The following is a 12,701-nucleotide window of genomic DNA, read 5'->3' as shown; positions in this document are numbered from 1 at the left end:
AAAAAAGGTGAAGAAGAAACAAATCCCTCGCTAAAAAAAAGAAGAAACAAGTCAGCATCATGCATCAACTTCGTGGGCTGTCACGACGGCTCCGGTTTGAACTAATCATGCTGAGTCAAACTCGTCAATCAAATCAAATCAATAATACAAGGACGTACGTACGATAGTACAAGTACGTGAGAGGATCATTATCCATGTGGAAAAGAAGAGAAAAGAAAAGAAAACCACGCACTCAACCACAGCCAGCACGCACGCACGCACGCCGCATAGAAAGAAGGAAGGAAGGCGCATTCGGCGTGGACCTAGCAGCCACCACCGAGCGAGTGTGTGTGTGAGAGAGAGAAGAGTCGCCGGTGGCCGGAGAGGCCATTCAAAGCTGCCACCCGCTGTACCGGGCAGGCAGGCACTAGCTACTACTACTAGGCTAGCCCACTCCCCACTCCTCCCTCCCTTGAACAAAGCCGAGAGAGAGGGTGGCAAAGCCAAAGCCAAAGCCAAAGCCAAAGCAAACCCCTCGCGCGCAGAAAACCGTCTCCTCTTCCCTTCCCTTCCCTGCCCCCCCCCCCCCCCCCCCCCCCGCCGCAAACCCCTCCTCCTCCTACCCCAAACAAGATCCCCCAATCCGCCCTGCTCCGCTCCGGTCGCCGGATCAGCGCCCATTGCGCCGCCGAATCCGCTCCGCCGCCCGGCCCGCGCGGAGGAGGAGGGGCTGCGCTCCAGGGCCCAGGCCGACGCACGCGCGCGCATTGCGGGGTCAGTCATGCGGATTCCATTCATTTTCCGGCTCCTCCTTTTTTTTTGTTGCCGTTGAGATTCTCGCTTAATTAGCTCGCGGGTGAAAACGCCGCTTAATTAGCTCGCGGGTGAAAACGTAGCTCGCTACTTCAACCCAGCCCCGCCACACGCTCATAGAGGGCAGGCGCTGTTCGATCCGTGGCTGTGGGCGGAGATTAAGCCACGGGGGGTGGAGCAGTTGAGCTTGAGCGCCGCGAGAAGAAGAAGAAGAAGAAGAAGAAGAAGAAGGGATTCCGTTTCCGTGTCGCGTGGCGTACAGTACTAGTACGAACCAACGGAGTAATTAAGTAGCAGTGCAGCTGTACTTGCATTGTTTACGTCTTGATTGATGATGGGGGCCGGGCCATGCAGAGGCCGCAACTGCAATACTTGCATTGCGGCCGGGGGGAACCAGCAGGGGCACAGTATTTTATTTGTGTGCGTCTAAAGTACCGTCTTATCTTCCGGTCCAAGCTACGCACAACTGTACAGCAGTACAGTAGAATATCAGTCCTTGATAGATAGATGCCACAGTGTTCAGCTTTTGAGTACTAACCCATAAATCACCGGCTTCATTTCTCTCATCAACAACGGTTTTGTCTAGAGCCTAGACGCTATCTTCAGGGTTAAATACACGGGATTTGGATTGGATGCTGTGTTAATTCGCTGCATTAAGTGAGCCTCCTCTGCACTGTAGCCTAACCAAGAATAACAATGGTGGTCCACTACCAGCTGTAAAGCGGAAACGCCTTATTATTCGCTGATAAAGTTGCATTCCTGCCGTCCTCTCCTCAACTGTGCCCTTTAACAAAGCGGAATTCAACAAGCGTGTTGTAGAAAGCAGTTTGTTACGCCATCATTTTTAATTACGTCCCCGGTGTAAATTTTCCGGAGGTGGAGGCTTCTGTCCCCGCTGATCACTGTATTACGCTGCTAGTTTAATGGGTGGGAGGAGGTTGATGAATGACGCCACATAATTTTGCCAACCACCTACAATTATTTATGCCTGCCCCCGAAGTTTGCTGGTGCGTAATCAGCCGTTTTGGTTCTTTCCGAGGGCCTAGTCTCCTTTATCATACCGCTTTCATGTTTACCGGTTTTATTTGATTAATTATGTTGTCCCTTGAATTGAAAGATAAGACCGTCTTATGTTTATCAGTTGTTTCACACAAAGCTGTAGGTTTTTTCAAGTATAATCAGGTCGTGTTTTATGGCTTATCCAGCCTGTTTCCGCCTTTTGCATTCTTGGATTCGATTTCGCAACTTTAGCTCCGAGCCGTTGTTCCATTGCCTTGTGCATCACTTTTAGCAGGAATAAATTCTCAAGCGCTAATCTGTTATGCAAGTGTCATATTCAATGCAATTCTTGTGTGTGACGGAAAAAAATATTGTGTGGAAATTGCAGGGAATTTGTATTTTATAGATGACCTGGGCTGCGACTCTTGATTATGGGCGCAAGACAAAGAACGAGGACATACGGCCAGGGCCACTGCGTCCAGCAAATATCATAAGGAATAAATTTCCTACCTACAAGAATGGTTCGAACGGCATAGTGATCAAGCTGGCAGATGGCCCAGAAGTGCCGCCTCTCAAGGAGGTTGTTGCTAAGGAGACCGAGGAACTGCTTGATCGCCGTCAGCGCTTCTCAGTCCGTGAGCTTGCAATGAAGTTTGAGAAGGGACTCAACACTGCCACTCTGTTGTCTAAAGAGGTTCAGACCTTTGCATTCTTCTCGAACAGACCTTTTGTATTCAGTGCATGATTGCCTCCATGCCAATCAGTTTAGTTATTAATGAATTTAAGTTTTGATTGACTTGTTCAAACCATCAGGTTAAATGGAGACAAGTGGCTTTGTTGGAGCGAGACATTCTCCTGAAAAATCTAAAGAGTGTACTGGAATCACTGAGAGGTCAAGTCACCGGCAAAACTAAGGACGAAATTGAGGAGTCTATTTCTATGGTTGGTTTCTTTGTATCCTAAACTTCAGGCATTTTTCTTGTAGCTTCATCTGTCATTTTAACTTATATTTATGTCTAGTGATCATTAAAGCTGCCATGCTCTCATTTGATTAAATTTATGCTATTTTCCAGGTGGAAATTCTTGCAGTTCAGCTCTCCAAAAGAGAAGCTGAGTTGATTCAACAAAAAACGGAGGTCACAGAATTAGCGAAATCATTAAAGCTGGTATGTTCCAGTTTGTTTGTTTACAATTTCCAGTGCTATAGAATTATATTTTACAAACATGAGGTTTGATATGTTCCAGAATGAGAATCTATGTACTCAAACAGTGTCAAAGTTCTCAGTATCATGAATCCTTCGTTTGGTAGTTGTACTACATATAATTCACGACCGACTTAAATGCGTATTTGCTTTCTTAGTTGGCAGTTTTTTTCCTCGAGCACACAAGAAAGCTGCGCATCATTATATTAAGCAGAAGAGAAATGAGCCTTAGTTGACACAATCCTTAGAAGATCTATCTGTTTGTGAGATATATCTACAAAGAGGTGTAGTTTGTTGCTTAAGTCCTGAAGTCTTCAGGAAAATAACTCGTACCTGCTTCTCTTGCCTAGCGAGAAGTTTTGAAAAGCTCTTAAAAGAACTTGTACCTAGGAGCTAATAAATGTATTTAATTTTCGAGATCGATTGAAAACATATAAAGACTGCATATTCAGTTAGGGAGTATACCCATTGATCCTAGTTTTAGGGATTTCGTTACCAAAGAAACATACTTATTTTAGTTGGGAAGGAACGCACACCTATCTAAATTAGAGTAATGTTTGTTTTATTTTACAATATAGTTTATGTAAAAAGAAAGTTTGTGTCAGTGCAACTTGATTACTATATGAAAGAAAATATACATTACTACACGGTATTCCCCTCAAAAGTTGGCGGCTTGTGTAAATGTGTAGTCCATATGTCTCAAGATTTTCACCTGATTTTCCAAATGTGCCTCCATCAGAAACATGCAATTAGTCAAGTGAGCATAGCACGCTAATTATCTTAAGCAGGATTAGATCTTCTTTACACAACACCAAAAAAGATATATTCCAAGTATAAATGCTCCCATGCTCCTACCTGTTGTGCTGCTCAACACAACTTTGTGCATTGTCCTTTGTTTGTAGCATTGAAGTTTTTTTTGTCTTGCTCATAGGCTTCTGAAGATGCCAAGAGAATTGTTGAAGAAGAAAGAGTTAATGCCAATACGGAGGTAGAGAGTGCTAGGTCTGCAGTGCAAAGAGTTCAAGAAGCACTTCAGGAGCATGAAAAGATGTCTAAAAAAACTGGGAAGCAAGTACGTTGATATTTCTTTTAAAGCTTCTCACCTTCCTTAATTGTTACTTACCAGTTACTGCAAGGCTACAAGCTAGTTCATACAGTGAAGTTTGTTTACTTTAACTGTTCTTTAAATTGTCCTTCCTCTTATGTTGTTGCTTACTTGCTTACATACTGTATTCTGGCAAGCTATTTTCCTTGGCTGAATTGGTACATACATAATCTGCATAGTAATTCTGAAGATTTGTTCACTTTTTTTTTGTGGCAATACATACATTGTCATAAATTTTGAAGTAATGAAAGCTACCTTTTGTGCACCTGTGCAATTTGAGATGATATAAGCCAATATCATGCATACTAAGCTTAGCACATTGCAGTTTTCTTCTGAGAAACATTGCATTTTTCTTTGTTGCTCCTTTATTTATCTTGGTTAGCTTTGTAAGGCTTCAGTTTCATTTGGTCCAATACTTGATCTCTAGTCCCCTGCTATATTCTCTTTTATACATCCAGAGTTCCGAAGGTTGCTTTGCTTTGAATTCATCAATATGTATCCGAGTTATGACATTTATTTGCTGTTTGGAAGGACATGGAGGAACTAAAGAAAGAAGTTAGAGTGGCCAGGAGAATAAAAATGCTGCATTGCCCTAGCAAGGTAGAGTTTATTATAATTATTCACAGCTTGATACACAAACTGGAATATGTCAATTCTTTTTCACATTCATTACTTCTGCAGGCAATGGATCTGGAAAATGAAATCAAAACTTTACGTAAGACGTTCACTGAGAAGTCCGTGGATTGTGTCAATCTTTTGAAAGAGGTATGTGTTACCGATTCTGGCCTAGGATTTTTTGGTATTTATTCGGCATGGCTAGGCTAGTTTCAAAACATCTTCACATTCAATGGTCACATCATGCAACATACTATTGTGATATATAATTTTGTTCACTGAAAAGCATCGCTTACAAATGTATTTATTTCACTAAAAATGCAATGTTAGATATGACACACGTACATTATATCTGAAATTCTTTTATTCCAAGTTTTCATCGTCTGAAATAATTCCAGTGAGTAGAGACTGAGAATTTGTTTAGAGCATAACAGAACACACATATATATTACTGATTTGCAAGTTTATTTTACCAGTTGGAACTGCACAAAAGACTAAAAGGAAACGAAATTCCTGTGTTCGATTTGGAGGGTCTCCAGTGCTTAGGTTCAATGCTACACATAGTTTGTCAGAACGGTACTCCCATGGATTTTTCAAATATTTCAGTCCAATGGTTCAGGATACACCCAAAAGAAAGCAACAAAGAGATCATTTCAGGTGGAGTCTCTCTCTCTCTCTCTCTCTCTCTCTCTAGTTGCACTGTGATTGTGAAGCCTAGAGGCGTCTCTCTAATTACTTATTTTTTCATATTATTTTCCTCTTATAAAGTGTTGCTCAAAAAATTAAAAATTGCTCTTCCATTTTTCCTCTTTTCATACCTCTAAGCTATTGAGAAAGGAAAGGGCAATCATTCCCTGGTGAATTATGATTGTCAAGTTTAGGTCATTTCGTTTTAGGTTTGCCATATTGGCCAACCATTTTAATATTCAACTCAGATTCAGATCCCTAGTGCTTCTAACATTTGTTGCCATGGAACTTCTGTAGGTGCCACAAGACCAGCATATGCTCCAGAGCCACATGATGTTGGGCGTTACATGCAAGCTGAAATCAATTTTGGGGGTGAAACTGCAATAGCAAAGACAGCTGGGCTAGTAGACCCTGGTTTGTTTAACTGAACACATCTGTCAGGCATAAGTATATGCATCTCTTGCTTACTACGCGACTAACACAAGCTTGGTATTCGTAGCAGATGCTGGGTTAGTGGATTATGTAGAGACACTCGTAAGAAAACCTGAAACTGAGTTCAATGTATGACATACTGTCCTTTCCCACTTTACGATATTTATTATATGCAATGTAGGGATTTCAATTTGCAGAAATCTTTGTGGTATTTTTACTTGTATGAAATAAGGAGTCTGTATTGGCATGACAAAGGTTGGCAGTGTAACAGTTCAAAGCTGTCATGCCTAGCAGTGCTTGTCGTAGTACCACCCGCTGCTCTTATTTCTAAAACTAAGACCACAAAACCACCTATGCGTATCTTGAACTGTTGTTTCTCAAGTTCCCAATGCTGTGCGTCTCATTGCAGGTTGTTGTGCTTCAGTTGAATGGAATTGATCAGCCGAAAGAGGCTGTTCATGTTCTCAATGTGGGGAGACTGCGGATGAGACTTTCAAAAGGGAAGACAGTTGTCGCCAAAGAATTCTATTCCTCATCGATGCAGGTAGGCTGCAGCCACTCAGCATCTTCTCTCTTTTTCTTTTCTTGTGGGGACATGTCCTCTTTCTCGGCTAGACAGTATCTGCAGATAACAATGCTCATTATCGAGCAGCTGTTCTTGATATTATTTTTTATGCTGATATAACATGTTCATTTTCAAGGTTTACAATGAAATTTGCAATAACGAGCTATTTGTTACAAGTAGTGCAGCTGGCATTAAGTTGTTATTCGCGTAATAGTTAGTCTGGTTCTCACAGCATTTCTGTTGTGTATCAGCTATGTGGCGTTCGAGGTGGTGGGGAAGCAGCCTCACAGGCGATGTTTTGGCGGCCCCGGAGTGACCTCAGCTTCTCCGTTGCCTTCGAAACAGCGAGAGAGCGGAACACGGCCATCATGCTGGCGCGGCGGTTCGCCATTGATTGCAATGTACGTGCCTCCGCTTCAGCTGGGAAGTGCATACCCACCACCTATGACGTGCAATGCTCGTGGCATGATTTTCCTTGTCCATGGTTTGTTTTGCAGATCATCCTTGCAGGTCCGGGCGACAAGACCCCCTGGTGAAGGGCGGCGCACTGGTGCTGGATGCTTGTGCCTCCGAGCTGCGGTCCGACCGGTGACCATGATGTTGTACATTTTAGTGTAATTTCATGATATGTTGTAGCCTGTGGGTTTTGTTCCCCTGTGGCCTTGTGGTGGTAGCTCTCAGAGGCGGCACCGTGGGCATCGTTTTAGCCGCCTCGGCGTTGTTCTCCGACTGCGCGTGCTGTTCTTCTTCACAGGCGTTGCGATATGTCTGTTGCTAGCCGTTTCTCTCTTGTTTTTGATACCATGCGACGACAGTAAGCTAAGTTTGACGTGTTACACAGTAAGAGAAATGTTTGATGTGTTGTTAGTTGTTACATGTCCAATCTTGCTAATTCTTTAGACAGTACTTGTGCTAATTTTTCTAATGTGTAATGTACTACCTACTGAGTGGTGGATGCATAACTGAATCTAAGGTATGGCGTCCGCTACCAATTATCAAGAGATCTCAATGATCAAATCGTGATACAAGTTGATAGAGCAGGCCGTGGCATATGTATTAGTTGGTACAGACAAGTCGATATATCACCTTCCCCGAAACTTAGCAGCAGTGAAACCAATGGATGAATCAGAAATTAATAACTTAGGAGTAACAGACATCAGTAGAGCATAAATTACGTTTCTAGTGATAACTTTACTCCAAAGTTTCTTAAGGAATATTTTAGGAGGGGGGAAGGGGTAGATTTCGATTGACATTGTTTACCACCAAGGGGTCGATCTAGAGGGATACTCTTGGGTGTAAAATGCTGAAACATTGGAAGTGATTGATGTGACATATGGAGACTTTACCGTCAAATTTCGAGTGAGGTCGAAAGTTGATGGTTTTCAATGGGCTTTAGTGCCTGTTTATGGAGCAGCTCAACAAGAGCTCAAATCTGAATTTCTTCGAGATTTAGTGAGGATATGTGGAAACGAAGGTTTACCTATTTTAGTGGGTGGAGATTTTAATACCATTCGACGACAGAACAGAAAAATAATGATAATTTCGATGCTTGATGGTCTTTCATGTTTAACATGATTGGTGGAAGTCTTAACCTAAAAGAAATTGATCTTACGGATAGACAATTTACATGGGCAAATTCCCTACCCGATCCGACTTGTGAGAAGCTAGATCGGGTGCTCACCAGTGTGGAGTGGGAACAAAAATTTCCTTTTGTTACGGTCCAGTCTCTACAGAGAGCAATTCCAGACCATACCCCATTACTTGTTGACTCAGGGGAGGCGACACATATGGGTAATAAAAATATCTTCTCCTTTGAAGTAGGATGGTTCGAGCGAGAGCTAATAGCAACTGAATGGGCCAATGAAGGTAATACAAATATGGATAGATGGCAAAATAAAATCAGACATGTATGCTAGTTCTTGAGGGGTTGGGCCAAAAATCAGAGTGCTGCATATACTTAGTGAAAAAAGAAAGGCTTATTCAACTCATAAACGAGTTAGAGTTGATGGCTGAAGCAGCGGTTCTTAATCATAGTGATTGGAGTAGGAAGAATGAGGCTAAGGAGAGGCTTCGTCATTTACTTCGAGAGGAAGAAATTAAGTGGGCACTAAGAGCGAAAGTGTCTACGGTCGTCCAAGGGGATGGCAACACCCAATTCTTCCACATGATAGCTAATGGCAAACGTAGAAAGAAAAAGATAATTCAACTTGAACAAGATGAGGGTACAATTGTAGGATATGAGAACCTTAAATCGTACATACCTGAATATTACAGAAAACTTTTCGGAGCTCATGAAGCTATCTCTGTATCGCTTGATGAGAACATAACAGAGGGCATTCCCCAACTCAACGAGGAAGAGAATGAGGTACTGTCAGCCCCACTTACCAAGAAAGAGGTGTTTGAAGCAATTATGCAAATGTAGTTAAACGAGGCCCTGGAATCAGATGGGTTTCCGGCTGAGTTTTATAAGAGGCGTTGGCATATTATTAAAGATGATCTGATGCCTATGTTCCATGAGTTGTTTAAAGGACAGCTATAATTATTTCACTTAATTTTTGGAACAATAACATTACTATGAAAGAAGGAGGGTGCCACTCGGATAGAAAAATTCAGGCCGATTTGCTTGCTGAACGTGAGCTTTAAGATTTTTGCTAAAGTTGCAACGAATAGTTTATTGAGGATAGCCCACTCGGTTGTACAACACACATACGACGTTCATGCCGGGTAGACACATCTTAAAAGGGGTTGTTGTTCTACACAAGACACTTCATGAAATTCATTTCAAAAAACTAGATGGAGTTATCTTCAAGGTGGATTTCGAAAACACTTCTGCTTCGGTACACCCCCCCTTAACACAAGAACGGTCGAGATTAACCGATACCTCTTCATAACAAAGGGCAGGATGGTCCAGCAAAATATCGGCGGCGTACAGGCACCGGGGTGACGTGTCGTCAGCGCGGCCACCGTCGTGACGTGGCGCCTCCACGTCGTCGCACGACAGTTCCAGTTCGTCCGTCGGTTCCCGAGGCCGTCGCCTTTAATCGCGCAGCTGCGTCGCCAGTTCGTCCCGTCGGTTCCCGAGGCCGCCGCCTTTAATCGCGCTGCGTCGCGAGTTCGTCCCATCGTTTCGGGACGCCATTAACCGCGCGGCTGCGTAGCCAGTTCGTCTAGTCGTTTCGGGACGCCATTAATGTCGACCGCGTCGTCAGTGCCAAGTCACGTCGCGCGGCCAACGCCCCGTCGTTTCACCGTCTCCCGAGGAGGCGTCATTAATGGCAACGTCGTCAGTGCCTCAGACGCGTCGTTCCGTGACGCCGCCGCCAATGGACCGTCGGTCTCCGCCGTCTCCCAAGGCGACGCGGCCTATGGACCGCGGGTCCGCGCGCTCCCGAGGCCGCCGCACTCCCGAGGCACCGCGTTTACTCCACCGGAGTAACGCCGGCCAACCACCTCCGCCGCCTCCCCTCCCCCCGCTGGGCTATAAAACTGGCGCCCCCAAGCACGTCGCCCCCATCGCCGCTCTCCTCCCTCCCCCTCTGCCCCGTCGCTCCTCTGCCCCGACGTTCTCATCCCTCCTCCTCTGCCCCGTCGCTCCCGCTGCACGACGATGGCCCATGCCAGCGGGAGCAGCTCTGACGGCGGCAGTGCCCCAGAGAGCAACTGGCCGCTGAGCCTGGACTCGCTGGCGACGGAGGAGCTCCACCGCTACGGGCTCCTCGTCCCGCCGGGCTGCCGGCTTGCAAAGCCGTGGAGGATCGACAAAGACGGCTACGCGACGTAGGGCGACCCCGTGACGGCGCGGCGGAGGAGCTTCGCACCCACCGCGGCGGCCGGTACAATATCCGCGGACGGCACGCCTTCTGGGACGGCAAAAACTACAACGTCATCATCACCCACCTCCGCCCGAGGAGACGGGTGGCCGTCCCCCAGCCCCCGCCGGCGGCCCCGCCAGTTCCGCCGGAGTTCGATCTCCCGCCGGAGCAGGTCGTCTTGCGTGAGGACGGCGACCCCGACGACTCACCGGGGCTGCTCGTTGCCCTGCGGGCCTCTCAGGCGACGGCGGCGGCCGCCGCAGCAGCGGAGGCGACGAGGGAGGAGGCGGAGATCACGGCGGCGATCCAGGCCGCGGAGGCATTGGCGGCGGCGGACCCACAGCCCGTCGTCGGCGACGACGACGACCACGACATCGACTGGGACGGCCTCGCCGTCAGTTCCCACGACGATGGCGGCTCAGAGGGGGGCGACGCGGTGGATGGGCCGGACGTCGTCTATGCCGACGAGTCCGATTAGCCTACCTTTTATCTTTTATTAATGTTTAATTAAAATCGAGTTATATTCGAATGTAATCGTGAACTATGCTTATGTACCGAAGTTATGTATCAAATTTTATTATGTTATCTAAGTTATGCACCGAAGTTTTATTAAGTTATGTATCGAAGTTTTATTAAGTTATTATATATTTTTTGTTTGTAATATTTTAAATTGTTTAAATATCTTTAAAAAATTAGGCCTTCCATCAATTATAAAAAATATATGAAATATTCGGAAAACAAAAATAAATAAATAAATAGTTTATTAAAAAAATAAGAACAGTTTAACAAAGGTGGCAAGATCAACGAGTCGCTACCCCCACGTGTCGACGTTTTAGAGAAGTCGATTTTATGACCAACTCCGAACGATCTCAAAATTTGATAGGCTATTGGTGTTGATATTTGAGGTGTGCATGCCAAGTTTGAACGAGCTTCAACAAAGGTGGCAAGATTTGCCACGTTCGGACGTTTTTCAGGCATTTTGGACGAAAAAAATGCAGAAAATGCATAATCAATGCAAACCCATTGAAATTTTGCATGCTATGCTTGGTTTGCACGATGTAGGTAGCCACTATAAAAAATTACACATCATTTTGAGTCTTTGAAGATTCAGTTGCTTCACAAAGTGAAGGGTGCGGGAGAAAGGTTCCGGTGTATACTACAAATTGATCGGCGTGAGTGCACGATAATGCACACATTGATCATCAGGGTACCATGATGGTCTAGGATGTTGGTAAGGCTTGTCCTAGCATGTTGGAGGTGTAATGAAGCACTTGCTACCCCAGGTGTCGACGTCTAGGAGGGTAGACGGCCAGGGGCCATTTCTGGGATTTTTATACAAAATAAATTAAAGTAATATGTAACTAGTGTAAAATTGTATAGAATTGCGCATGTGATGCTATTTTTATCATGTGAGTTTGTAAAAAAACATGGGGTGCTGTCTTGACTATCGAAAAATGGAGGTGCTCCGAGACGGAGCCTACAAGGCTAGTGTGAGAGACCCGTTTTAGAGAAGTCGATTTTACGACCAACTCCGAACGATCTCAAATTTTAGTAGGCCCTTGGTGTTGATATTTGAGATGTGCATGTCAAGTTTGAACGAGTTTCAACAAAGGTGGCAAGATTTGTCACGTTCAGGCGTTTTTCAGGCATTTTAGACGGAAAAAATGCAGAAAATGCATAATCAATGCAAACCCATTGAAATTTTGCATGCTTGGTTTGCACGATGTAGGTAGCCACTATAAAAGATTACACATCATTCTGAGTGTTTGAAGATCCATTTTCTTCACAAAGTGAAGGGTGCGAGAGAAAGGTTCCAGTGTATACTACGGATTGATCGGCGGGAGTGTACGGTAATGCACACATTGATCATGAGGGTAGCATGATTGTCTAGGATATTTGTAAGGCTTGTCCTAGCATGTTGGATGTGTAATGAAGCACTTGCTACCACCAGGTGTCGACGTCTAGGGGGGTAGACGGTCAGGGGCCATTTCTGGGATTTTTGTACAAAATAAAATAAAATAATATGTAACTAGTGTAAAAATTGTATAGAATTATGCATGTGATGCTGTTTTCATCATGTGAGTTTGTAAAAAAACATGGGGTGCTGTCTTGACTGTCAAAAAATGGAGGTGCTTCGAGATGGAGCCTACAAGGCTAGTCTCGGAGACTCGTTTTAGAGAAGTCGATTTTACGACCAACTCCGAACGATCTCAAATTTTGGTAGGCCCTTGGTGTTGATATTTGAGGTGTGCATGCCAAGTTTGAACGAGTTTCAACAAAGATGGCAAGATTTGTCACGTTCGGGCGTTTTTCGGGCATTTTAGACGGAAAAATGTAGAAAATGCATAATCAATGCAAACCCATTGAAATTTTGCATGCTTGGTTTGCACGATGTAGGTAGCAACTACAGAAAATTACACACCATTCTGAGTCTTTGAAGATCCAGTTGCTTCACAAAGTGAAGGGTGCGGGAGAAAGGTTCCGGTTTATAC

The 12,701-nt window shown here is 44.7% G+C and overlaps 1 protein-coding gene across 2 annotated transcripts; it reads left to right on the top strand.

Moving 5' to 3' along the window:
• The first annotated feature begins 323 nt into the window (after positions 1-323).
• Positions 324-7,271, top strand: LOC123395455 (stomatal closure-related actin-binding protein 1-like). 2 transcript variants are annotated; one of them, XM_045090458.1, is made up of 13 exons: positions 324-753; positions 2,180-2,485; positions 2,605-2,733; positions 2,865-2,957; positions 3,925-4,065; positions 4,630-4,698; positions 4,780-4,863; positions 5,190-5,370; positions 5,698-5,814; positions 5,900-5,961; positions 6,242-6,376; positions 6,649-6,798; positions 6,895-7,271. In XM_045090458.1, the coding sequence occupies exons 2-13, from the start codon at positions 2,198-2,200 to the stop codon at positions 6,931-6,933; spliced, it is 1,488 nt and encodes a 495-aa protein (XP_044946393.1). In that variant the 5' UTR covers positions 324-753; positions 2,180-2,197; the 3' UTR covers positions 6,934-7,271. The 2 variants fall into 2 exon arrangements, with proteins under 2 accessions (XP_044946393.1, XP_044946394.1); XM_045090459.1 differs by having other exon boundaries at positions 327-753; positions 5,903-5,961.
• The last annotated feature ends 5,430 nt before the right edge of the window (positions 7,272-12,701 follow it).

Source organism: Hordeum vulgare, chromosome 5H (assembly GCF_904849725.1).
Source record: "Hordeum vulgare subsp. vulgare chromosome 5H, MorexV3_pseudomolecules_assembly, whole genome shotgun sequence".
Classification (NCBI taxonomy): Eukaryota; Viridiplantae; Streptophyta; class Magnoliopsida; order Poales; family Poaceae; genus Hordeum; species Hordeum vulgare.
The sequence above is the reverse complement of the archived record's forward strand: the minus strand, read 5'-3'. Positions and strand labels throughout refer to the sequence as shown.